The sequence below is a fragment of the Podarcis gaigeae genome (assembly GCF_964106915.1).
Source record: "Podarcis gaigeae genome assembly, chromosome: 1".
NCBI lineage: Eukaryota > Metazoa > Chordata > Lepidosauria > Squamata > Lacertidae > Podarcis > Podarcis gaigeae.
The window spans coordinates 50,385,514-50,412,568 of record NC_139678.1 but is presented as its reverse complement, the minus strand read 5'-3'; the positions used below and the strand labels follow the sequence as shown (position 1 = coordinate 50,412,568).

Below are 27,055 nucleotides of genomic sequence, written 5' to 3'. Positions count from 1 at the left end.
GCCAATAAAAATTAAAATAAACCAAACGCTAGAGTTCCATCCAGGAAACTGCAATTAACAGCGGTCAAAGGGTATCAGCAAAAGTCTAAAAAAAGGAGAATAGCTCTCTACTGTTTTGCATCAAGAGTCAGAAGCATGACAGAGGATGCGCTCATTAGAAAGAATCTGGCTCTCCAAAAACATGCGCATACCCTGGAGGCCAGAGTCGAGGAGGCCAACTTTGAGGAGCTGAAGGAGACAGAGAGAAAATTACCTCCACTGTCAGGAGAGTAGAGCGCTGTTGTACTCAGGTCCTGCTTATGGTCTTCCCACAGGGATCCGGTTGGCCACTGTGAGAACAGGATGCTGGACTAGATGCGCAACTGGCATCATCCAGCTAGCCCTTCTTAAGTTCTTATACAGTATCTATAACATAAGCTAACCACTTTTTTCAAAAGTCCACATATTCCTTATACAGTGGTACATCGGGTTACATACGCTTCGGGTTACAGATGCTTCAGGTTACAGATTCCGCTAACCCAGAAATAGTGCTTCAGGTTAAGAACTTTGCTTCAGGATGAGAACAGAAATCGTGCTTCGGTGGCGCGGCAGCAGCAGGAAGCCCCATTAGCTAAAGTGGTGCTTCAGGTTAAGAACAGTTTCAGGTTAAGTACAAACCTCCAGAACGAATTAAGTACTTAACCAGAGGTACCACTGTATATTGCATACATATAGTACATGAAGTAGCACTTTATGTAATAGAAGCCTTAAGTTATGAGGCTTTTCATCTAGTCAATCCAAGATTCAGGAGCCATTGGCTTCCTTCCAACCACAAAACCTTGCTTTAGAAACCAATGGAAAAGCCAATATTGCTGCATGGAATTAGCAACCAATAAATAGATATCCTATATTCTTCATTATTTCCCATTTCATTCAACCATGCTGGAAATACCCACATACATCAATGACCATCAACAGGCAAAATCCAAATAAAAAAGACCTTTCTCTTTTCCTCCTATCCCTGAGACAGCATTCACAAGAGCCTCTATAAGGAGCGCCTGTATTTCCAGGCGTTTGCTTTTCTAAAACCTTTCTAAAAGCACATAATTATGCTTGATAACTTCTCAAGTGCCAAATTGCCCATTTTCACAATGGGGAAAACTGTACTTAACTAGCATTAGTTTCCAGCCTAAAAAGCAGGCGGTTTCAAAGGCAATCAGTAATCCCATTAGCGACTATAAGTTCCATGAAGGATTCCTACATGAGGATGGGTAAAAAGCAGAAAAGCAGCAAAAGCCTCTCCTCTCAAAACACTTCATTATCAAGGCTGACCTTTAGGCTGGCACAACTAAACCCTTTTGAACATACTAAATTCAGCCTAAATCATCTTCTCACTCCCAAGCAAAAATCTTTTAGAGCAGCTTCATTTGCATTATATTTGCATCAAAGGGTTATTCTTTGCAGAGAGGTAAAAACATGTATACTATCATATATAGTGGATGGCATTCAACTTTCCCCCCCCCCCTCAGAGTAGACTCATTGAAACAAATGACCATGACTGACTTGGGTCCAAGAATTCCAGCACCCTTGTTGTTGACACAACTTCCCTGGGTGGACGTTTGGGAAAGGAGTTGCGTGAGGACCAAGAGCGATGGAAGGCAACAGGGACCTGCTGGAAGAAGGTGATGGAGCAATGTCTGGGGGAGAGATGGAGCTGTGTCGGAGGGAAGAGCAGCAGACATCAAGAGGACGGAAAGAGAAGGGCTGCAAGCCGCCAGGTCGGGCCAGGAGCTCTTGAACTCTGGATGGTGGACTACTATTTGAGGGACACGCTCCCTGAGCACACCCCAACCGCACGGCACAACGGAGACACTGGAGACAAGCCAACCCCCCGAGATATGAGGTGCTCCTTGAAAGCCACATACCCAAGGACTGACTCTGAAGCAATGATATCAGATGACCAAGGAGAACAAGGAGAATACTTCAGGGGATGAAGTACGTCAGCGAAAGACACAAAATCAGAGCAGCCGTTAGCAAGAAAGACATGGGTGAGTGCATCCATAGGCTCATTCTGCAATTGACTAGCGACAAAAAGAAAAAAGAAAGAAAAGCAATGCTTTGATTGTCATATGCTGTTCATTGCTCACTTCAACATGACTCTGCACTTCACATACGCTGCTGCTAATTCCCACTCCCCTTGTTTTTAAGAAGGCTGTTGTTGTTGTTTCTGTAAGGGCACATTCTAATTCATTGCTCTCTGCCACACTTGATTTTAAAGACTCTTGCTGTCTCCCCCTCCTTGAAAATGATGATGGCACTCTGCAGCTCCAGAGAGGCAAGGCAAGGGGCTCATGCATTCATTTCTCTAAGTATGCAGCAATGGCACTTCTAATTTCACTTAGTTTTAAACTATGGAACTCAGTCCCACAGGAAGCGGTGGGGCCCACCAATTTTGATAGCTTTAGAACAGTATTAGATAAATTCATGGAGGAGAGAGCTATTGATGGCTACTAGCCATGATGGCTATGCTCTGCCACCACACTTGGAGGCAGCAATGATTTTGAATACCAGTTGCTGGAAACCACAAGAGGTTTGCACTTGAATCCTGCTTGCTGGTTTCTCAGAGGTATCTGGTTGGCCGCTGTGAGAACAGGATGCTGGACCAGATGGGCCACTAGCCTCATCCATCAAGCTCATCTTATGTTCTTAATAAAGAAGAAGTGTAAGCCACAGAAAATTTAAGCATCTCTACCTCCTTTTTCTCTATGGCTTTTTCAGCCACATAGGCACATTTCAACAGGTACAAAAGAGCAGAAACCAAAAACATTTCCCCCCACACCAAATTAAGGCTTGGTACCAACATGCCTCCTTGTGACTTCAGATAAGCCCATCCCAATTAAATATTTAGAGGGCAAATGGATTTCATTTTTATTTTTTGGCCCAGGGAAAATGAGTACATCAAAAAAGACCAATTCAGTTGGAGGAAAAGAAAGAAGACAACTAAAGAAAATAAACCGACACTGGTTTGGTAAAGATGAAAATCCTTCAAGTGTAAAGTTTGCAGATGAAAAAGGAAGTGATGCTGCTTACCAGCAAGACCATTTATATGGTCTGCAAAGGAACTGCAAAGGAGGCGCAAGGCTATGAGATTCAGAAAAATGCTTTGTATGTATTTTTTAAACCATCACCGTAGCCAAGTAACATGCAAGACTCATTAAGAAAAACCAGTTAGGAGACCCTCACATCACAGTATTTGAACAGATGTACCAGACACACAGCACGTGACACGCTGGGCAGTTACCAAAGGTGAAAATTGAGTTGCACTACCAAATATACAGCAATAATTTAAGGTTTGCACCTGATGCAGAGCACCATGAGGATCCCTTGCCGAAATGTGCACTTCCTCCTCAGGCTTCATAACTATATCTGTTCAATCAACTCTTCACACATTCCCTTTGCACATGAGTGCATTCAGTTATTTCAGAAACAATATAAAATTATTTGCAGCACAGCTTAAGACCACACCATTTGAGTAAAGTTTATTTAAAACCACGTTTAAAAAGACACTATGAAGACACCAGAGCCTCTTGGGGGAGGCCATTCCATGACCACATGATTCTTTATGCTCCTCCTTGATCAGTCATGTCTTCTTCTGGGGAAGTTTGATGGCTCCTGTGGAATTCCTTGACAATAGAAGTTCAGCAAGAGCCATCCCTCCTCATTTCTAGAAGTCTTCTTAAAATTGTATCATTCAGAGAGGTGTTTCAAAACAGAGATTCTTTGCCAACCAGTTCTTACCGTGTGCTTAATGCTGTTTTCATTGAAATGCGTACTGCTGTTTTTGGTCTGTATAACCCCTTGCAATATTTTATATGAAAAGGCCATTTATAACTATTTAAATAAATAAATACATCTTTCAGGTAACCTTCTCCCAAGGAGTTTATAAATGTAAAGAAATCCAGCATTGAAAATGGGGTCCAGAAATATATGTGTGCATGTACAATGACTGCACACATGTAGACAGAAAGACAGATATATATACATACATACATGTGCGTGTGTGCACACATGTAAGTATGGATTTTTTAAAAAAGTAAAATGGCTAGATTCTACTTTTCACAAATTACTGCTCCTTATTTCATAATCTGAGGGCTGAGAATTATAAATTGGGGCTCTCTTTATTCAGATGAAGTGCATTTTTACTTTGAGATTTCATTACTATGTACTTCTGGATATTAAAATACTAACAATTAGCATCCTTGTTTTGGCTCTGCAGTCATTGTGATGGCAGTTCTTATGCAAATAGGACAGTCTGTCTGCAGAAGTGCAAATCCTGGAATTGTGGATGCACTGTAATTATGATTCAAGTCTAGATCTCTCTGAGGGAGGTTCTGTCCTTTTTCTGCATTGCTAAAACTCAACTTTCCAGTCAAGTGATGTACATGGAGAATCATTACTAGACATTTAAAATAGAAGAGTCGTTTGCTATTATGGATTTTTGACGGGCATCTTTTGCAGTAGCTTGTCTCATTGTTCAACTCCTATTTCAGCAAGGATGCTTGCTCCTCAGTAGAAATGAAATTATTCTTTTTAGAGAGTACGCATAGTTTTGCAAAACAAAAACGAAAAATGAGAAGCTTTTCTGTACGTTTTTCATGGTTGTTGCACATTTCAATGTGGATGTACTCAGTGCACATTCTCCCACATTCAAGGATAAGGTATGTTTTACCTGCTTCTTGTTTCAGTAAAGGTGGTGAGATTGTTTTGCCTATTTATAAATCAGTTTTTATACCACTTTCCTTGTTTTGGGGGAATCCTGTGATTTTGTCTGTTGTTTCTAATGCTCTTGAGAACTTTCTCCTTTGTTTTAGGACCACAAGGAAAAACTGAAGGTTGGAGACACGCCCACCCACACCGGCTGCAAACTCTGTTTTGTTTTCTTTTTGTTGACAGCATGGGCCACAAAAGCTAATTAAGCAAGCAGCTAGCTCTCCTCACAGCCACAACCTTCCAAGAACGCCAACAAAGGAAATGTCTGGAAAAGGGACATGTTGCAACACGTCCCAAGTTAGCAACATGCCACAGACTCTGCTGGACTGGAAGATACTCTTAGGGCAGATACTTGTCGCAGGCCTTAGCCACGGTGGTGGCAAAAAGCGACCTGTGACTTTTCACAGCACCCAGGCACACACCAATCTTCTTTCGCCTCAGTCCTTCCCCTCTCCCTCCCTCCCTCCCTCTTAAGAATGGATTGTTCGCTTACTGCAGCCGTCTTCATCACTGTGGTCCCCGCAGTCATTGTCACCGTCGCACTGCCACTGAGCAGGGATGCAAGTGCATTCGCCAAAAGCACTAACAGCACAGGTGAAGTGGTTTCGTCCGCAAGCGCACTCTGCGCTGCTGCCGCCACTGCTGCCTGCACCTGCAGGGAGAAAATAATCAACATGCTTTAGAGGTAAGAAAAAGCAAGGGACACCTAACATCACGTTAATGCGCATGAATGCAGTGCAAAATGACACTGGGAATATTCCTATGAACCACACATACTCCCAGCATTCCACTGTGTGTTAAGATTCCCGAGATGCAACTGACTGGAAGCAACGACTGAAAAGCAATCATTCAGGGGGGAAATCTAAGGGTTGGTTCCACGGCCAAATATCTGGAGCAGCTTACAGCAATATCCTATTTACAACACCTCCATCTCCCCATCACCACCACATACATGCATGGATCCCATATTTGGGCAATTCCCAGAGTCCTTGGCAGATATATGAGGACTTAAATAAAGTAGGGAAGCCTGCAGGTTTTTATAGGCTTTCTAACTGTTTACTCTCATCCCTTGATTCCAGAAAGGGGATAAGCTGAAGGATATTTCACAAAACCACAGTGCACACATGCCATCATTTCTGCTTCATAAAAAAAGGCAGCTGCTCCTCAGCCAGCATTGTCATGTGCTGATTTCCATTTTTTCCTTCACATTCTCACAGCTGAAATGCTCACAGACTTATAGTGATATTATAATGATACTGTACCTGAAATAGGAGATATGTTCAAGGTATGTGGTCATATCAAGAATAGAAACAAGGAAGTAGCTACAAACAGACTGAGTGAAGTCAAACTCTTTGCAAGTAAGTTCTGCCTCTAAAAATAGGACACGTGTGATAGCTCACTCATGTGTTTCAGAAACCCAGAACAGGATCCATGCCTCTGATTATGACCCTCTCAGCGTCTCATGTTCCATTCCTGGTCAACTAAGGAGATTCGGAAATGAGCAGGAAGTCAGAGCACCTGCCTATTAGGCAAGCAAAGCAGTGCTTAAGGGGATAAAATATACGCTTCTCGTAATCAAGTCAAAATGTTTCTGATGCTGCTTGGGCTGATGCAGACTTTAAATCCGGTAACAGCTATGGTATCTCTTCTAAGTGCAAAGTATTTCTCTAGAATCTTTCATGTTGTCAGAGGGAAAAGCAATTTACCCAACGTTTGTCCAAAAATTGTATCACCTTTCTTAGAGACAAGGAAGAAGATATTTCACCCCTTACTCCGAAGAAGGGGGTCTGCTTCCCACAACCTTTCATTAATTCTCTACTGATGCTATCAATCAGCCATCATTACAGCAAGATAATATTGCTGGCTCTTCATTAGCATGCCATTGCTCTACATTCTTTGGAGAACTGTTTCATTTAGGAAGCTTAACAATTGAGGAAGGCTGTACTTTTACACACAGGCTAGTTAGCAGGACAGTCTTCTTTGATCTGAAGGGATATTCTTTCCATAAATGAACTTCAGAAGCAAATGGCTACTATTCCTTCGCTTGTCACTTGAAGCAGTGATTTTTAACCTCAAGTAGCAGTTTCCCACTGAAGAAAAGTACAGTTAATCCAGTCTTAATAGAGCGATTTGCTGACCCATTGTTTTAACAGAGAACTTTTCTGTCAGAAACTGGGAAGGCCACACTGCACTCATATGTTCTGATGACAGAAGAAACATCATTCACTGATATAGTCCACAAAGATCTGTTAACGCAGCATAAGAAGCAGAACTAATTTCAACCAGGGGTCCAACACGTGACCAGAATCCCACCTACTTATAATTTTACAGGTGTCAAGGTCCACTGGCTCAGTATCATGCTCCATGGGCACCTTTGGAAGATGACACAGTCCAAGCTTAATTACAGTATCTCTGTCATAAGATATTCGTTGATTAGTTGGTTGCATTTCTATCCCACCTTTCCTCCAAGTTGCTCACGGTGGCATACATGGCTTTCCATATTATCCACACAACAGCTCTGAGACAGGTCAGGCTGAGAGTTGATGACAGGCCCAAGTGAGCTTCATGGCTGAGTGGGGATTTAAACCCTGGTCTGCCATTCACAGGACACCCAAGGAGATGTTGAGTTTAAAGTTTATGTGTGGTGTTGTTGTTAAGCATAAATGTTTACTCCACCATTTCTGAAACATAAGGTAATAATGAAGGAAGATTTTAAGGCTAGTTTAGCTCCCCAGTCTGGAGCTGGAAGCATTCAAGCTTCCACCTCTCCTTGTACAATCAACACATTCATGCAATGCTATACGAATACATGAGGCATAACACACTCGTGGAAATATTTTCCTGCTTGAACCAAGGACCAGCTATAGCAGGGGTCGGCAAGGTTTACCTCTCCTGGGCTGATTCACTCCAGCGGAAATCCCTCTGTGGGCTGGATCGCGCGCACGCGTGAGCGCGCCCATCCGTGATTTCCGGCGTCTGTGCAGACACAATTTCCAGCATTTGCATCTGCCCAAACATGATTTTCGGCTTCTGCACATGCACAGATGTGATTTCCAGTGTGCGGGGACTTGCAGAGCAGGCGGCTCGGTTCAGGGGAGACTTGTGGGCCGGTTAAACAAGCCCCCTGGGCCGCTTGTGGCCCATGGGCCTCAGGTTGGCTACCCCTGAGTTATAGCTATTCCCTCACCTTCACTAAACCTCATGGAGACACTGATGCAGAAACTTTTTGACATTCAGAAGTTTCCCTTTTTATTCTTTAAAAGCTTAAGGGAACATGTCAAGCAACTTCAGCAGGTCTGATTTATACATACAAGGAAAAGAAATTCAACAAGTCTATACAGGTCAGATAAGGTTTATGGCTTGGGTAAGCATAAATGGCAGCAATCGCACATACTATAAAGATTAACAGGAACCCGAGGAAAGTACTTTTCCATGATAAAGGAATGGAGCACGGAAAGCAATAAATCTCAAGGGTAGCAAAGCTGAAGAGTGACAGGAAGGAGAGAAAAAGAGTGCTTGTAAACATTTGCCTTGAAAGCCAATGACTGGAGGTAACTTTTCCAGGACCCACTGAAAGCTGCTGCCAATTCTAAGGAAGTCAGGGCTAGCCAATAAAAATGCAATTTATTCTGGTAAAGCAGCAATGGTCTGAAAGGCATATGCAAGCACACTATCATGTGGAAGTGAAAGAATCGGCTACTCTGAAAGAAGAATAACTCTGCCCCACCCTCACTTTAAAAAGACTAAGTGGCTGCACCTTTGATTAAAAAGCAAGACTGAGTTCCCATGTCTACCCTATGTTAATTAAGTGTGACAATGGGTTGAGCAGCTTCCCTTTAAATATCTCATAAGTCACCACATCTTTAGAAATGAAAATGCTGCAATATCTCCAAGGGCTCAGAGCATATTGGGGAAAGCTTTGCAGGATGATAATTTATATCATGGCCCGCTATTCAGAAAAGTAATTATAATTGGCTCGGATATGAACACAAAAGTCAAAAGCTGGCTGAAGAACCATAAACAAAGGGTAATGAGAAACAGCAACATACCAAACTGCAGGAGGGATGGAGCTCTTAGAAACTACAGGGATCACTGTTAGATCCACTGTTTTAAAACATCTTCATTAGTGACCTGGAAAAGGGGAACTTATCCACAGAGGTGCTTTCAGAAAACACCCAAACAGGAAAAGCAACAAATGCCCATGAGAGAGCAAAATAAAAGCATCAGATAAGAGGAAGAAAATTCAGTGTCATATAATTCACATCCGGTAGGAAGCAATCTAACTTAAATATCTGAAGAGAGAAAAATTGAAATACTAATGCTGCAATAGCAATGCAATGCTGCAATCTTAGAAAGGTTGTTTTGGCCAGATCCTAACCTGTTTACTAAATAAGTCACTATGAGTTCAATGGAACTGACTCCCTCATAAATCAGGAGTGCATCATCATTTGGTCATTAATTCCAACGTAATGTCAGCAAGCATAGTTAAATTCAAGCCCCATTACTTAACAAGAAAATCTAGGGGGGGGGGGGGAATCTACATATATAGGAAATCTGATATACAGTGGTACCTCGGGTTACATATGCTTCAGGTTACAGACTCTGCTAACCCAGAAATATTACCTCGGGTTAAGAACTTTGCTTCAGGATGAGAACAGAAATTGTGCGGCGGAGGTGCGGCAGCAGCGGGAGACTCCATTAGCTAAAGTGGTACTTCAGGTTAAGAACAGACCTCCAGAACGAATTAAGTACGTAACCAGAGGTAAGGTAAAGGTAAAGGTACCCCTGCCGGTACGGGCCAGTCTTGACAGACTCTGGGGTTGTGCGCCCATCTCACTCAAGAGGCCAGGGGCCAGCGCTGTCCGGAGACACTTCCGGGTCACGTGGCCAGCGTGACATCGCTGCTCTGGCGAGCCAGAGCCGCACACGGAAACGCCGTTTACCTTCCCGCTGGTAAGCGGTCCCTATTTATCTACTTGCACCCGGAGGTGCTTTCGAACTGCTAGGTTGGCAGGCGCTGGGACCGAGCAGCGGGAGCGCACCCCGCCGCAGGGATTCGAACTGCCAACCTTTCGATCGGCAAGTCCTAGGCGCTGAGGCTTTAACCCACAGCACCACCTGTGTCCCACACAGGTGGTACCACTGTATTAAACTAATATTTAACTAATAGATAGTTATTTAATATTTAACTAATAGATAGGCATTTACTCCAGACTATGCTGCTGACACCTGGAACTGACAAGGCCAGCAATGGAAATTCCAGTCTTCTCATCTGATCCTTCTGCATCAGGTTGCAGAAACTGCTGTGATCTCCTCTGCCTTCTAGGGTGCTGTCACTTCCTACTCTCCAACACCCATCCAAGAATTACCTCTTTCTTTCTATATTTGCTGCTAAGACCCTAATTCATGTTCCAGTCACATCTTACGTAGACTACTGCAACCTCCCTCCTTACCAGCCTTTGCTCTCATCATCTCTGCACTTTTCAGGCAAATCAGAATGCTGCTTAGGCTAAAGTTAACTCTTGCCCATTGCTGCAATCCCAACTTTGTCTTTCAGCTTCTGCACTGACTCCCTGACATTTTCTGCACCAACTTTTGTATGCATCACTACTGGAACAAAATGTTTAATACCTCTAATTAATCTAATAATCACGACATCAGGCATTATTGACCAATAATGCACTTACTAATACCATTCATTCAGAGTTCAATTTAGAATCTGTAGTACAGTTGGCATTTTATAAGGATGGGCATGGATTTGAAAGGAAAGCTTAAAAACATGGTTAATATACAATTCTTCTCTGTATCTCACGCCTGGATAAAAACATAGAAAGATGCATGTCAAATAGTAAAAGCTCCTCCCCTAAATGTATATTACATGTCAAGACTTTCTAAAACACAGGTTATGCATAAATCTGGATTTTCAAGATATGGAGGAAACTACAACATGGCTCTTAAAAGTCCACCCAACTTGCTGGGAGAGAGAAATTTTCTCCCATTCTGGCAGCCCAGCACCCACCATTTTCAGGCAAATTTATGCAAATTATCTACAGCCATTAAGCTTCCAGTGCATTGCAAATTGATGCTGAGTCTCTTCATTTTCTCAGTTCTTATATTTTGATGGTGCTTGATCTCTCTCTGTTCCCTGCTCTGATATTTTGGTACTGACTTCCAAGGCACTGGCTACAGTCCAGCCTCTTAAGACAGATCTCATCACTACATATCTGTCCTAACTCACAGAGGTCAGATTCTTCTGGTTGCTTATTTTGTTGTAGATAGGATACAGAACTCCAGGCGGTGAGGACACTGAACTTCCTGTTTGCCAAATGCATTTCCTACCATTAGACATGTTTTAAATATTCATGTCAAATGCTATCACATTGCAAACTATCCAATAACTAACTCTTCAAGGAGAATAAAACAGAAAAAACACACTTAATCTTTAGGTGGTATTTCATGTTCAAATTACAAACACTAGTCAGGAATGATTTTCTAACACCCAACCCTCTCAGTAATGTGATCCTCACTCCATTCATCTAAGGTTCAGAACCAACAAGATCACCAACATGTTATATGGCTTTGACATCATGATGTTATCAGGTATATCACATAAAGAACTGCCAATCAAACTGGAAACCACTAATAAATTTTCTTCAGCATATGTCAGTCAAGTTGAGCTGTCTCGCACCACTGTGTCAGCCGCAAAATATGACAGAATAAGAGGAACATAATCAGCAAACACTGCATATCATCTATCATATCATGTAAATTATATGAAAACTGAAGTGCAAAAAAACACAGAATTATAGAGTTGGATGGGACCACAAGGATCATCTAGTCCAACCCACTGTAATTCTGGAAACATGGGGCTCAAATCCGCAACCCTGAGGTCAAGATTATCATGCTCTATTATCTGAGCTATCCCAGGCCATGCAAGCTAAAAGGCAGGATGATCTTTTGGCTATTATGTCATGATATGCATTAAAACCTTCAGAGCCAAACAAATCCCTTTGATGTTGAATACTTCAACAAATTTGCACACCTTCTTCAAGAAAATAAATTTTCTGTCCCCACATCTAGGAAGCCATTTCTCTTATTATTCTTTTCCAGCAGTTTTGGAGTAAAAACATCTTTTCTTTTGCTGAGGAACATTAATCATATTTTTTTCATAATACAAACGTTGGTTGAATTATCATTCCCATTACAATCATTAATAAACCATTATCACCATTATGAAGGGGAATACGTATTCTCCAGCCTATTAATCTTGTTTCAAGAGAGCAGCATCCTAACAGCCTGACCTGAAGAGGCCTACCAAGGTTGCCATACCAGGCACACTTGGCTGAGCATAAGCCACACTGAACATGGCAAGACTCCCAAACAAATCTGCCTGGGATTGTGCTGTGATACTCCATTCCCTAACACTAAATTGCAGCTCACACTAGATCAGGGGTAGGCAACCTAAGGTCCATGGGCCACAAGCGGCCCACAGGGGTTGTTTAACCGGCCCCTGAGCCGCCCGCTTAGCAAGTCCCCGCATGCTGCACTAAACCGGCGCAGCGTGGCGCAGGAACTCGTTTCCGCAGTGCCGGAAGTCGCATGCTGTGCTAAACCGGCGCAGCGTGGCGCAGGAACTCGCTTCCGCAGTGCCGGAAATCGCATCTGTGCATGCTCAGACGCCGGAAATTGAGGCCACGCACGCTCACGATCCAGCCCACGGAGGGATCTCCGCTGGAGTGAACCAGCCCAGGCGGAGTAAACCTTGCTGACCCCTGCTCTAGACCCTTCCAACACCCGAAACCAAACTGAAGGATACAGTCCATGAACAACACAAGCAGCAAAACTGACGTGGGATCTTTTCAGATTCAGAGTCTGTAGTGTAGAGATTGGAATCAGAAGTGGAAAAATGATGCTACTGGTAAATTTAAAAGAGGGGCAACATAATCATCTCAGTAAAATTCCAGCCATAAAAACAGGTCTAAAAATTTGCATCAGAATCCAGGGCAAATAAAAAGCACTGAAAAGACATCCGAGTTGGTGCCCAGCAAACCTACCTAAGGAGAGTATTCCACAACCAGGGGACAACAACAGAGAAGGTAGTTTCCTTGGCCACCCCCACCTTACTTCAAAAGTCAGGGGACTTGGAAGAATGGCCTCGGAAGGTGGTCTTAGAATGGAGGTCCATGCAGGAGAAAAGTGTCTTTCAGGTAACTGGGACACAAGACATTTAAGGGAAAGAAGCAAAGGTGTAGCCATGGAGATTATATGGGGGTGGAATGTAAAGACAAGGAAAAGAGCAGAGGCAGTACAGTACTCCATTTAATCATTTAGGTAAAAAGGAAACCTGTTTTCTGTTCCAGCGCACTGACCAATAGGTATACATGCACTGCAAAGACTGATGAGTACCTGGGCATATTAGACTACCTGAAGTTTTATACCAACTTACTGTACAATGCCGTGTAACACGTTCCCCAACTGCCTGTGTGCTTTTGGCAACACAGCACAATATTTCTGGGACGCGGGTGGTGCTGTGGGTTAAACCACAGAGCCTGGGACTTGCTGATCAGAAGGTCGGCGGTTCGAATCCCCACGACGGGGTGAGCTCCCGTTGCTCGGTCCCTGCTCCTGCCAACCTAGCAGTTTGAAAGCACGTCAAAGTGCAAGTAGATAAATAGGTTTCCGTGCGCTGCTCTGGTTCGCCAGAAGCAGCTTAGTCATGCTGGCCACATGACCCGGAAGCTGTACGCCAGCTCCCTCGGCCAATAAAGCGAGATGAGCGCCGCAACCCCAAAGTCGGTCACGACTGGACCTAATGGTCAGGAGTCCCTTTACCTTTTACTGTACAATGCCGTGTAACACGTTCCCCAACTGCCTGTGTGCTTTTGGCAACACAGCACAATATTTCTTGCTAGGGGCCTGGAGAAAACCCATTTTTCTGTGTTGCAGGGAAGTACCCATTTCACCAGCAGAGCTGCAATTGCCAGAGGATAAGAAAACAAGAGCTCAGGCTCAGTATGACATTTTTGAGGATTCTGAGGGCTGCGAGAGAACCCAATTCATTATTGTGGCATGACATAAGCAAAACTTGAACCAGATCTTTTATACTAAAGGGTCAGCAAAGGGGTTATTTTGGAATAAGAATGTCAACACTTCAACGGTGGAGCATCTGTGCAAAGCGGCTACTCTGCTGCTACTCTCTATTCCACCAGAATCTGGGAAGGCAAGCCACAGTGGCCTAGCCTTCCAGGAGGAGTTCTCCAGTGAAGAAGAGGGCAGCCATTTGTGGCAAGAATTGAGAAAGAACCTTCTACTCTGCAATCCCACAGGCAGAGGAACTTCAAAAGCTGAACCACAAAATAAATGCAGCTATCTTGGGGAAAAGAATTACTCTATAAAAGTTTTTTTAAACATATAACCAAACATACACAGTACATATTATGTTTCCCTTAGAGAACGAGCAAAATAGAGAGAATTATTAACTGCCCAGACTGAGCTGACTATGGCAGAATTAGGCCAGGCTCATCAAATAAGGGGCACCACACGACCACAATGTCATCACAGATCCCCCACTGCTAACCAGAAAACTGGAAGAAATTAAGACTTGAAAGTAAAAGGCATCCTGGCCATTTTTTTGTGGGAGAGCAGGGGGAAACCACAATGATAAATACTTTTTATGGGTTCATATGGGGCTAGATGTTTCCAGCAGTGCTGCCAGAAAGAAAAGTAAGATGCACCGTGGTGGAAGTTACAGCACAGCTGCCATACAAGCAGAGAAGTTCAGGCCTATTCAGCCCACCCACATCTCACCTGCTTTTCTACAGAGCTTGCGAACAGTCATGCTTCAATTCTCACTGCCTCCTGGCTCCAGTCTCCCTTACAAAAAGTCTTCCTCAGTACAGAGAACAAGCTTGCCCTGGCCCTCACCAAGATCCAGTCCTTGACTCTACAGTTGGAGGAGAGGGTTGGGGGACCCCTGGCCAGTAGACCTAATTAGACCCGCCAGGCCTACCCATTTGGCCTGCTAAGGCCATTTTAGCCAAGCCACATCCACCAGTCCTAAGATGATACATGACATCATGTGTGGGGCAGGTAAACAAGTGGCTGGACCAAAGAGGTTTGCAGCCACCACCAGTCAAAACCTTTTCTCCCTCTTTCACAACACTTGAGGAAATCCTATGAAGCTGAATGTTGGAAGATTCAGGACAGGCTAAAGGAAGTACTTCTTCACAAAGTGCATAGCTAGACTTTGCTCCCCTGAGAAGTAGTAATGGCCACCAACTTAAAAGAGCTTTAAAAGAGGATTAGACAAATATATAGAGGGTAAAACTATCAATGGCTACCAGCCACAATGATAGTTTTCTACCTCCAATGTTGAAGGCAGCATACCTCTGAATGCCATTTGTTGAGAGTCACAAGTGGGGAGAGGACTATTGTTCTTCCGTCTTGTTTGCAGGCTTCCCACAAACATCTGGTTGGCCCCCGTGAGAACAGGATGCCTTTGGCCTGATTCAGCAGGGCTTTTCAGCTGATTGTCCGCTGGGAAGTTCTCTAATCCATTACGATCCTCACTTCAACATTAATTCAACGGCTGTATCATGGTTTCATCCCTGAGCTTGTGAGAGAATGGCTTCAGTTGTTATAGAAGACTCAGCATGAGAGAAAAGCTACACAGCAAGGAGAAAAGAAACCACCTCAACATTTACAAACCTCAGTCAGATACGACCAAGGTTTTATATCCTGCTTCAGAAGCACTGCAACACCGACTTTTGAGTGCTGCACATATAAGCCAAAGCCATTGTTATTCTTCACCTCTGAAGTTCAAACTCATCTGATATGCTTGTGGACCCACCTGGACTGTGGGACAGAGCAGGAAACTGAAATGAGGCATTTCCAAGCTTAATTCAGAAGATCATTTTTCTTCCTCTCCCCACCCTTCCCTATCTACTCTGCGACTAAACACATCATTAGGCAAACCCTAATGGGAAACCAATTCAGTGTCACAGTTGTGTGTCAGGAGTTCCACACTTAACTCAGGAAATTAAAATAAAGCCTCCTGCTCCACTTCAGCAATCAAAGTATGGCCTGTCTTTCCTGTCTTGGCCTCTGACCTGAATGAAGTGCGATTGCATCCTGTGATACCGGAAAACAAAGGCCAGTTAGGCTCTAGAGATGTTGATGCAGGTCCCAATCTCTTGTAGTAGTGTTTAGATTACTGAAAGGCTTACATTAAAAAGGGAAGGCCAAGCTCCACAGCAATTGTTGACACTGGAATTAGATTGTTCCTCCATGAAGAGGCTGCCCGTCTGACTGGCACAGTTCCAAAACTTAAATGCTACTGTTACTTAGAGTCCTGAATTAGTTTTGGATTTGGGGAGTTTGTGTTGATCCAGAGCCAAAGGAAACATGAAAACTGGAGGAAAATTTGTTAAATGTTGACAGAGCCACAGGAGGGAAACTTCAGCAAAGCTACCAAGAAACACCGGGAAATTTTAATTTTTTAAAAAAAGACACACAAAACAAAACAAAACAAAACAGAACAAAACAAAACAGGGGAACTGAAGAAGAGGAAAGTTCCAGCCACATGATAGAAGGGTTAGTTCCTCCTGCAGACTTGGACATAACCAGTTATTTTTATCCAGTACCCATTACTGCACTTCCAGGAAAACAGTGAAGCAAGTGTGCTTCTAACCTCTCTAAGCGTAGTTCACAGTCCAGAATCTAGCATACCAGCTACTATTCTGCTGATGCAGCCACCACAGAATTTGCAACTCGGTGCAAAATTCACCCTTAAATAACAACAACCCACATTCACACACACAAACAATGTTTGTGTAATTCCACTAAATAAGCACAATTCATACAGGACACAGAATTCAGCTCTTCCTGACACCAACTTCGGGTCACCTTTTGGTGCAAATCTTAAAAATCGTTTAAGCTGCCACATTTCTGGTATCTATGATTCTTGCACACCTGCTCTTTTGGTCCTGCTCAACAGCAGCTTCAGCAGGAAACAAATGACCAAAATGAAACATATGGTCTGACAAGAGGTCCTCTTACAGACAGTGATTTTTCTGTATTTCAGTGCTTCACAGTTTTAGTACTGATCTTATTGCAAGGTAATCTTGCAGTAGGCAAATTCGGAAACTAAGGCCAAAGTGGCAATCAGCTGATGGGCAAAATGAGCAAACTATCTGGTGCATTTGTGTGTGTGTGTGTGTGTGTGTGTGTGTGTGTGAGAGAGAGAGAGAGAGAGAGAGAGAGAGAGAGAGAGAGAGAGAGAGAATATGAACAGAAGGAGCAATTACAGTGCAGCACACACATGCGAGGAAAAAGCTGGGCAGCAAGAATGTCAACTTTCCTCTTTCAACAAATAGTCCCTAAGTTAATATTTCTCTCCTCGTCTATATCTGAATTGCATCTGAAATTGTTTATTATATACACAATAGTTTCAACTGTTTTTATATACGTATTTGTTGCATGTTTTTGTTGTACTATGAAAGCACTTCAAGATGGTTCATAGGATGAGATTCATGACAGAACAAGATCTGTCAGATTCTACTGAAGGTTTTTATAAAAAATATTATCTTATACAAACATAGCAGTGCTTTTGTTTGTACATTTCAAATTTCATTCAATACTTAATATTTATATATCACTTTTCCTAAGAGCACAAAGCTTGTCACTTCATTGTAATCCTTTCTGGAAGCCAGCAGACCCAATATTAGCATCATCATAGTAAAAACAAAGCTAGCAGACACTAAGAACTACCAGGTACTTCCAGCTCGAAATTAATGTTCTCAAATTTGCATGATAGGTGAGCTAAGCTCTACAACATCAAATGGCTTTAATAATTAGGAGGGGCTTTCAGTGGGCGACCCTCCTGTTCCAAGTTTTACTCAAGGTGGAATGGCCTTCAGTTTCAGATAGATGCTATTTATTTGGGAGGCCACCCAGTTGGGAGTAATTGGCAACACTGTTGTTTCTATCTGAGACAGGCAATATAACCCACCTCAGAAGCTTGCATCTGTCCCCACAGTTCCCCATCCTCCCCAAATGTGTACCGGACACTGAACAAACCCGTTGAGAATGTTCCCAAAGGCCCACAAAGGACCTTTGTTCTCCTCCCAATTGTGTCCTGCTCTTTTCACCTCCCTGCGGAAACATTTCCAAACCAGTGGGCACACACGTGTGTGTGTGGGGGGGGGGTGTCATTGCAGGGACTGAGGGAGTGTAGAATGACTGGATAACTTTCCTGAGAGTGTTTCTACAGTCCTATCTGTTAGCACACCCTCCCCGCCGCCCACATTCCTATTTGGAAAGCTGGTCTATATGGAGTAGGGGAGAGGGAGAGAAAAGGGCAGAGGACCGCCCGCCCCTGCTTCTACTTTGCAGCACACTGCTCCCTTTCACGAGGCTCCAGTAGCTTGTGTGAAACGATCAGCTGCACTCCTCTGCAGCGCAAACTAACTAAAGAACAACATGTTAAACAAGTGACAGAAGGAGCAGAGGGCATGGATCAGGCAGTCTCCAGACACAGCGGCAGTTCACTAACAAGCTGCTCAGACAGAGCACCAAGACAAATAAGACAAACAGGAAAGACATGGACAAGCAAGCTCCCCATCTTTATTCTAGCTGTCGGTCATTTTTCTTATTCGAGTGAGAGTAGAACAATGAGGATTTGTCAAGCGTGACCATATACGTTCCCAAGGGTCTATAAATGCCCAAAAGCAAAGGACACAAATGCTTTACTTGGGAAGTGAAATTTGACAATCCAGGCACTTCTCCAAAGTTGGCAACTAACTGTGCCAACCAGCCCTTCTGCCACCCCCTCCCCTTTTTAAATTTTCATTTGATAAAAGGAGGTTTGGTGCTATTCTATAGGGGAAGTCTAGACGTACAGCTATTCTCATCCAGTAGCCCAAATGCTTTACTTGGGAAGGGAAATTTGACAATCCAGGCACTTCTCCAAAGTTGGCAACTAACTGTGCCAACCAGCCCTTCTGCACCCCCTTTTAAATTTTCATTTGATAAAAGAAGGTTTGGTGCTATTCTATAGGGGAAGTCTAGACGTACAGCTATTCTCATCCAGTAGCCCATATACAACAAAAACCCTCAGATCATCTTTACAACTTTGCCTGCTCCCATCAAGGAAGCATTTGAGGCCCTAGCAGTGTTATTTTTCTAGAAAAAGAGGTGCCAGAACTCACCATGAACACCTCCATCATTCTCTTAGTACAATGGTAAGAGTGGAATGAGAGATGCCAGAACTGACTTCTGGTGAGTTCCGGCTGAAAAAAAAGTCCTGGGTCCTAGATATCTGTGCTGATTCCCAGTAACTTTTCCTTAGTTCCTCAGACCAAGTTTCATCAATGTTAGCAACCATTCTGCTCCTGGCCATTGAGATGCTTCTAGACGCATTCGCAAGCAGTGTGTGATGGTAGATCATCTTCTCCAGTGGTTTGTCCCCCAGTATCCGATATTCAGGTGTATACTGCTTGTATACCATTCATCTACTTATCCTCCATATTTTTACATAGATCTGCACAATGTGGGAACACAGTGAAGAAAATAGGCATAGCTATAGGAATACGTCCCAATTCTATAGAACAGTCACCAAGGGAAATAATTTGACAGAAATTGCTGGCCTGCAAGTCGCCTGGCAAAGACAACATTCCAGGGACTAGTCTCAGCTTTTGTTTCTAGGTATTTGGCCACTGAGGTTTTTCCATAAATTATCCTAATAACAAATATATTTTAGCTCTTGAATAAAATCTGTCAACCTGCAAGGGGTTAAAGCCTGGTTATCACGTACTAGTAGCCTGACAACTCTTGTGTCTGCAGTGGTCTACAATGGTCTCAGATTTTTCATATAATCAGGTTCCATTGCTGTTAATCAGTGCACTACTATTTAAGTATATAAAAAAAGCCAAACACAACATGAGCTAAATGGACAGAAATCTATTCAGCCCAACTCTATCTGGCCAGCCAAATCTCATGACCAGCTGGATTGCCCCTTCCCTTGCTTGCCCAGCAGGATGCCCAAAAATGGCGTGTGAACATTTCCCTCTGCCCTTGCTGCAGCATTAAAATGAACAATAGTCTCTGCCAGTGTCATTCATCTCCTCCTGTTGCCAGACTGTTTTGTTCTTTCTTGTCCCTTTTCACCTTACAGGGAGGGGCTTTTAGAAGCCCAACCGACTGGCAACAATACAAAAAGAAGAAGAATTAGAATCTTTCATATTTCCAGGGGGGTTATTATTATTATTTATCAGAAGGGAGGTTAAGGTTAAAAGACAAGAAGTGTTGTCATTCCCTTGCACAGCAGATAGAAGGCAGAACCACCACCCCCTCAAAGTTCTCAGGACCCAGCTGACCCGTTCCATTCCAGAACTGGTTTCTCCGTTTGAAGGAGTGCAGAATTTGCTGGAGAGTGAGGGTCATAGGGGAACAAAACTCTTTTCTTCTTTAGGAAGTGGGGACTACATAATTGCTGAGAGGCAGCTTCCTGGTGGAAATCAACATGGATCCCAGCTCATACTCGGTGCTGTTTTGTGTGCAAGCATGTGGCCTTTCATCCTCTCCCTCTCATTCATTTCGGATCATTGAGAAGGAAGGAGGGCATAAGCACCAAGCCACCAGCAGTTCAGCAGCACCCCGCCCTGACCAAGTGGCTCAAATGAAAAGGCAGTTGCTACAACACAAAACTAAAACAGGGAAGAGAGAGCGAGCGAATCCAACAGGATCTGCAGAAGGAACACATTCAGTCGTGACCCTCTGCAGCCAGCCATTTGAGCAGGAGGAGCCTGTCCCAGTCATCAGTCATCAGCTGGTCCTCCAACCAAAAAGTGTGGCAATACAAAAAAAGAGAGGGTGAATGGGAAAGGAGGACTTTTGATTTCCGCTTTCAGGGGCCTACTTATATATTACAAGCGAATTTGTATAACCAGCCTGCCAGCCTCTCCCCAAGAACCCTCTGGTGCAGGGGAGATCTAAAGCAGAGAAGTAATGAGAGAAGAGATGCTTTACTGCTTCCTTGCCTATTCTTTCATCAGGGTGGCCCCTCTCATATGTTGCCAATAAAGAATTGCATCAACAAAAAAAGAGGGCAAGAGGGTGACACTGATTTGCATGTACTTTGAATATGGAAATTTATATGTATAGATGCATATTTCGAATTTAAATGGGGGAAGCACCTCTCACACTAGTGGGGAAGCCTGGGAGCAGGTGACCCAAGTGTTTGCTCAGTCTGCTGCCCAAGTGCTATCCAGGTGCCTGGAACTTCAAGGTCCCTGCTCACCAGGGTGGATGAAAACCAATGATTTCTATTTTTTTAAAAAAAAATTAAATTGGATTTTTAAAATAAAATGCTTTTGGAGGAAAAATCTTTGTAAATATAGTTTTCTATTTAAGTTACATTATAGTCCAAAGGCTATTCATCAGGAAATAGGATTTGTTTTAAGTTTTTCACATGTGCTAAAATTCAGTCTAAGGTGTTGTTTTTAATCGTTTAACCACATCAGTTAACAAACATGGATACATATGCTATAATGTTGTTGCTTTAGTTAAATAAATTGTTTAAATTGTTATTAAGGGAATGATTATTTTTCTCCTTCCAATAAAGTACAGAAAAGTCCAAATATAAACAGTTAACTTATTAAACCTCACAATAATTTTATAGTTATCTGTCTATGTGTAGTATAGACAAATCAGTAATTTTTGGTATAACTGTAAAAACTACTCTGAAAATTTCTTATTCCAAAAATGAAAACTTCTTTTGGTTGTAAAGATTATATCAGCAAGCAAGAGTCTTTCTGTATTTTTTTTTAAATTTAAATCAAGTCTTACTGACTAGTGATTTAAATCGATTTGATTTAAATCAAATACACCCTGCTTAGGGTTTTCTAAATGAGAAAATCTCTAAGCCAAGCAGCCCTTCAGATCGAAGACACCTTTAAACAGAGGATGGACACTGCTCAAACCTGCTTCATTCACTCAGAAGTGACTTTTCAAATAAAGTAATAGGGCCATGACATGTGTTTGCATGCAGTTAATACTTGCAGCAGATCGGGGACAATAGATGGATGCTGCCCCCATGAATCGGATGAATTTCTGCAACATACCCACAGAACATCTTAAGATTAAAATACTTTGATTTCAAAGAAAGGATTACTATCTCTGGCATGTTTCAAGTGCATGTAGATTTTAAACTAGGTAGCAGATGTAATAAAAACTGGTTGGATGACAGCAAGAAAAAGGAGAGAGGGGAAAAGAGAAAGTGGGAGGTACAAAATGTAATACAGTAGAATATTCTGAGGCTGAAGATGGGGTTCGGCAGTTCTATATATGCACCCAGATTTGCTGGACTGACATTTTTTCTCTCTCTGCCCTCTCACTCTAAAACAGAATCCATTCAACGCCTTAAAAAACACACCACAGTACCTAGAAATCCAAAACTCACAAGCTCATAACGTTAACAATAAATGATGCTACATCACTGAACAATATAGCTATATTTGCTTTCAATCTAACATTACAGATAGATTAGAGATAGGGAGATGATACAATAATTGTGTGTACAAGATTCTATTTTCCACAAAGGGAGTCCATGGAACATAGGAAATTCCAACTGCTCTGGAAGAAAAGTGTGTGGAGGGGGATCCTTTATTTGGCATTTGAAATTGAACAGCTGTCAACTTTTGGCAGCTTCATGTGTGACTTTTTTAAACATGTGAAATAAATATGGTAATTTATTTCATCCTCAGAGAGGCAGAGAACAATGAAAAAGCTGGATAAGAAAGGCAAGGCCCTACCTTGGCACCTGAATGTTGTAGACATGGAGAAAGTAGCAGCTGAACACAGGGAGGGAGAAGTCAAATTTTCCTTACCCTATACCCTGTCTATGATCAACCCTGCCCCAGGCACCCAGAATCAATTTCATCCCAGGGCCAAGGTGTGAACTGCACCTTCAGCTATATTTTTAAACTGCGGTCTACTCAGCTTGGCTAGTCTCTTCAGTTACATGCATGCTTTGACATCTGCCATGTGCACAAGCCTAGGGGGCGGGGAGGGCAGAAGTCTACACACAGGAAGGTGTGGTGACAAGGCCTCTGCATGCTAGCAGCTTTTTGGGCACAGGCCACTTACGCACCTTTACCTTCAAATTGCATCATTAAAGAAAACACAAAGTTGTAGTAACAGGTAACAGAAAGATCAGCTACAGGCAACTTTTATAAACACAAAACCAGTGCTGACCCCGATGCATACAGACCATCCCATATTCTCAACCTACTGTTCTTGTACTATCAAGGGGAAATAAGTAGCAGAAAGACAAGCAAAAGCCTGCTGGCAAGTTGAAGAAGAGCATCAAATATTAAAGAGGTGTTTTGACAATTCTTGAGAAGTGATAACAGAATCGTGCAGGCAAACATCCATTAAGAAGTAGCAAAGACTAGATGCCATAGCCAATAATACCCCGCCCCTTGGTCCCAGATTTTAGACACCTCTGGATAAGAACAATGTCTAATAGTGGGGAGCTGGGGCAAGAGCATGCATTCAAGCCATGTCCCAACATCCTCATGTGCATCCGTCCCCATGTACCTTCACCCAACCTTCCTATGTTGAGTGGGGTAGTTCTGCAGGTGCGTTCAGTCGTGGATTAACCCTCCATGTGACCAGGGACCCTGCTCTAGAACTGTTCGAGAACTGAACAGGCAAGGCTGATTCCGCATGGGGATGTTGGGGCAGGTTCGCATGCACGCACCTGTTCCCACTTTTCAACATAACATGTTCAGGCAAATTCCTGAACACAACTAAAAAGACGAAGAACTCCTAAGCAGTTGTTAAGGCATGACTGAGAGCATATGGTAGAATACATTTATGCAGTTGATGTTTAAAGCCTGGGGCCAGGTTAACAGCAGCTCTTTGAACTGAGCCCAGAAACAACATGGTAATCACTTCAAGTCAGTTGAGGTGCAGAATTTTTGACCAGCTCTGGTTTCCAAACATTCTTCAAAGGTAGCACTATGTACACTGCAGCAATCCAAAAGAGGTTTCCATGGCACTTATCACAGTGGCAGGGTCCTCATCACAAAGAGGATGAACAACCATTTCTGGATAATCTGGGCCACTCACTCAGCTCTGAATGGCCTCCCCAAGGAGCTTTATTTAGATGTTGAAAAGCACGGCGAACCAGGTGGGAGACTCCCAAGACTGTTCACAATCCCCCAGCGGTACCTTCAGCCACATTCCCATCAGGTTGTGGATGTCAGAATTTACTTAGGTTATGCTGATGTTCTTAGTGACATTTTATGGATATTTCATTCATTTTATTCTCACATGTTGTACATCGCCTTGAAATATTTCTTACAGAAGTGAGGATCATAAATATGTAGACAGATAAATAAATGAATACAACTGTCAATGCCAAAAAAAAGGCCACTGATGCAAACAGCTGGTTCAGGATACTATGGGCCAATGGTGTCAAAAGCTGCCATGAGGTCCAAGAGAATCACAGGATCTACCCCCTGGTAAAGGTCACTTAAATGGGTCCGAAAAATCAAGTTACTCAGGAAATTGTAGGTTATTAATTGTCCTGCTGCCATTCTGAAGCTACCAAATATTGCACATCAGGTAAATCTGCTGGTAACTATATGAATTATTCCAAAAATTATGAACTGTACACTTACGATGTCCCAAGTGAAATCAACGTAATTGTGTAGAGGAGAGGAAGCTCCTCTCACCTCACAATATTAATTGTCTGTTTCCTTTTCTATTGGTTCCTTAAATTAATCTCCCTCTGGGATTTAGTGGTGTAACAAGGCCAGTCAGGTAAACTCTTATCAATCAGTATTGCAGAAGTCTTTGCTTACAAGCAACAGACAGGCACAGGATGAAGGAAAACAGTGCCTATAGAAAATCACACTATTTAAATACAACTGCCTGCTTTTCAGATTATCTCTTCTCATTTGAAGTGGCTCATAAAAGGGATATAGCTCTATGCCACCAATGTGGTCCTAAGCATCAAAACTGCCAAAGGACTCATTATGTAGTGTTCAGTTGTTCTGAATTTTACAGCAAAGAATTCAACCCTTCAAGCTCTCCGTCAGACAGCTTTTCAAGCTGAAGATTTAAAGTGTTGTTTTAAACCTACAAAGCCTTACAAAACACCTTTCTCCATAGGAACCATGCTGGACTCTGAGGCAAGACGACCGGAGGGTGGTGGCAAGATAACGGGCCTTTTGAGTAGAGCCCCCCCCCCCCCACCTTAAGGAACATTCAGGGAATCTCACCTGGCAAACACTAACCATTTTTCTGGTGTCACACAAAGAGGTTTCTCTTCTCTCAGGCATTTGAATGTTAATTTTCTGCAGCAGTTGATGCCATTTTCTGGGTCATTTGCCTGGTGGTCAAGCCTCTGTTTGAAGAATGGGGGGATTTGTTTTAAATAGCTTAACCATGTTGGTGTTTTGTATTTGGGTTTGCTTTTTTTTAATGTACTGCATACTGGAAATTTTATCCCTGTAAGTAATTTGATAATTTCTGAATGGAAAGCGACCAATGAAGTAAATAAATACTACAAATAAATCAATAATTTCCAAATGGCAGACCTTCAGCGAACTTGTAAACAGGTTGCCAGGTTCCTAGTTATGCATTTGGGTGGAAAATATGTCCCAAGGCTTTTTAAAGGAGAGACTGTTTCATATGGTTTTACAGATGAGTGTGAACCTGGGAAAATTCATTTTACTAAATAATATATATATAAAAATAGAACCACTAATCTGTGGATTTAGCATGAGGGCAACATTTGTTTATCTAACAAACAGACAAAGGAAAGATATGGTACATATCATATTTTTTAAGCCAAAAACCAAACAGAGACTCTAATGTTTTGTTTTGTTTATCTGGGAAACCAAGGTTCTAAGTGCAGTGCTATCATATTTGCTTATGAGGTTTCAGTCAAGTTACTCTCTCCGATTTAGCTTCCCAGCTGTAAAAGGAAATGATAGCAGCAACTTCATTTTGTACTACTTTGTACCTCTCTCTGCATGCACATATGCAGGATTCCCTCAGATTTTGTCACAGTTTACTAACAGCTTCAGGATCTTTTCTGCTAGGAGTAAGCCACTAGTCCTGCGTGTGCCAGGTGCTTCACATCACCCTCTCAGTGCTTCATCCATACTTTCCCACAATGGCAAACACACAATGTATTTAGGATTTTGCTGGATTATTTGCGAGGGATTGCTGGATGGATGACTCTACCTCTCTAGATGATATTTTTGTCCCTAGCAATTCTGCCCTACGCACATCAACAAAAGAAAAATCTTCACAAACCCCATTACTCAGAGAGACAGATAATCTAAAAGACAGTAAATTATATACACAATTTATGAGACAGAAAATTTTACAGCTCTGTGTGAAGATTTAAAACTGCATCATTTATATATCTTTTTAAATGTTTTGCCAATTTTTAAAAAGGTTTTACCCATTCAAATCTATGCGACAATTTAGTAGTGACTAAGTTCAGTTCCTGTGATGTCAAATAACTTTCTCAAGGTCAGAGCCTATAATACCCACACCTAAGATGTCATATATACCCACACCTCTATGTTATTTTAAAGAACTTGTTTAGTGAGTGAGCTTGAGGTGAAGCAGTGGGCAAGGCATTTCATAAATATGTTTGTTCAGATATAAGTGGGTAACTTAGACAATTAGCTTAGGCTGCAATCCAAACCCTAACCCCCCCCCCCAATGCATCTGACTGGGGTCAGCGTGGGTTGGAATGGGCAGAGGTTTCTATATATACCTTTCTTTGTCGGCTACAGTTACTTCAGGGAAATGAATGGCACTGTGGTCCAAACCACAGTGTCTCTTGGGCCCCACACAACAGGGTGAGCTCCCGTTGCTCTGTCCCAGCGCCTGCCAACCTAGCAGTTCGAAAGCACACCAGTGCAAGTAGATAAACAGGTACCGCTGTGGCGGGAAGGTAAACAGCGTTTCCAAGCGCTCTGGCACTCGCCACGGTCCTCCATGCGCCAGAAGCGGTTTAGTCATGCTGGCCACAGGACCTGAAAAGATGTCTGTGGACAAACGCCAGCTCCCTCGGCCTGAAAGCGGAGATGAATGCTGGACCTAACCGTCAGGGGTCCTTTAACTTTTACCTGTGCCTTTAAAGTTACTTTGAGGCATCTGCATATCCATAGCTAGCGCAAATATAAGCCACAATGGCTTATAGTAAATTTTCAAGTGCCACTTGGCTGTAACAGCTAATTTAAATGCACCCTTAGAACTCAAACACTGGAACTCATTT

The 27,055-nt window shown here is 42.7% G+C and overlaps 1 protein-coding gene across 5 annotated transcripts in view; it reads right to left on the bottom strand.

Annotated features, from left to right (window-relative positions):
* LRP4 (LDL receptor related protein 4) overlaps positions 1–27,055 on the bottom strand; it is a 99,511-nt gene that overhangs the window by 48,001 nt on the left and 24,455 nt on the right. For 4 of the 5 annotated variants that reach the window (XM_083748725.1, XM_083748728.1, XM_083748729.1 and 1 more), the window contains exon 2: positions 5,243–5,401. In XM_083748725.1, the coding sequence (XP_083604851.1) occupies positions 5,243–5,401 (159 nt within the window). The remainder of the gene's footprint in view (positions 1–5,242; positions 5,402–27,055) is intronic. The other variant, XM_083748727.1, reaches the window with a different exon arrangement.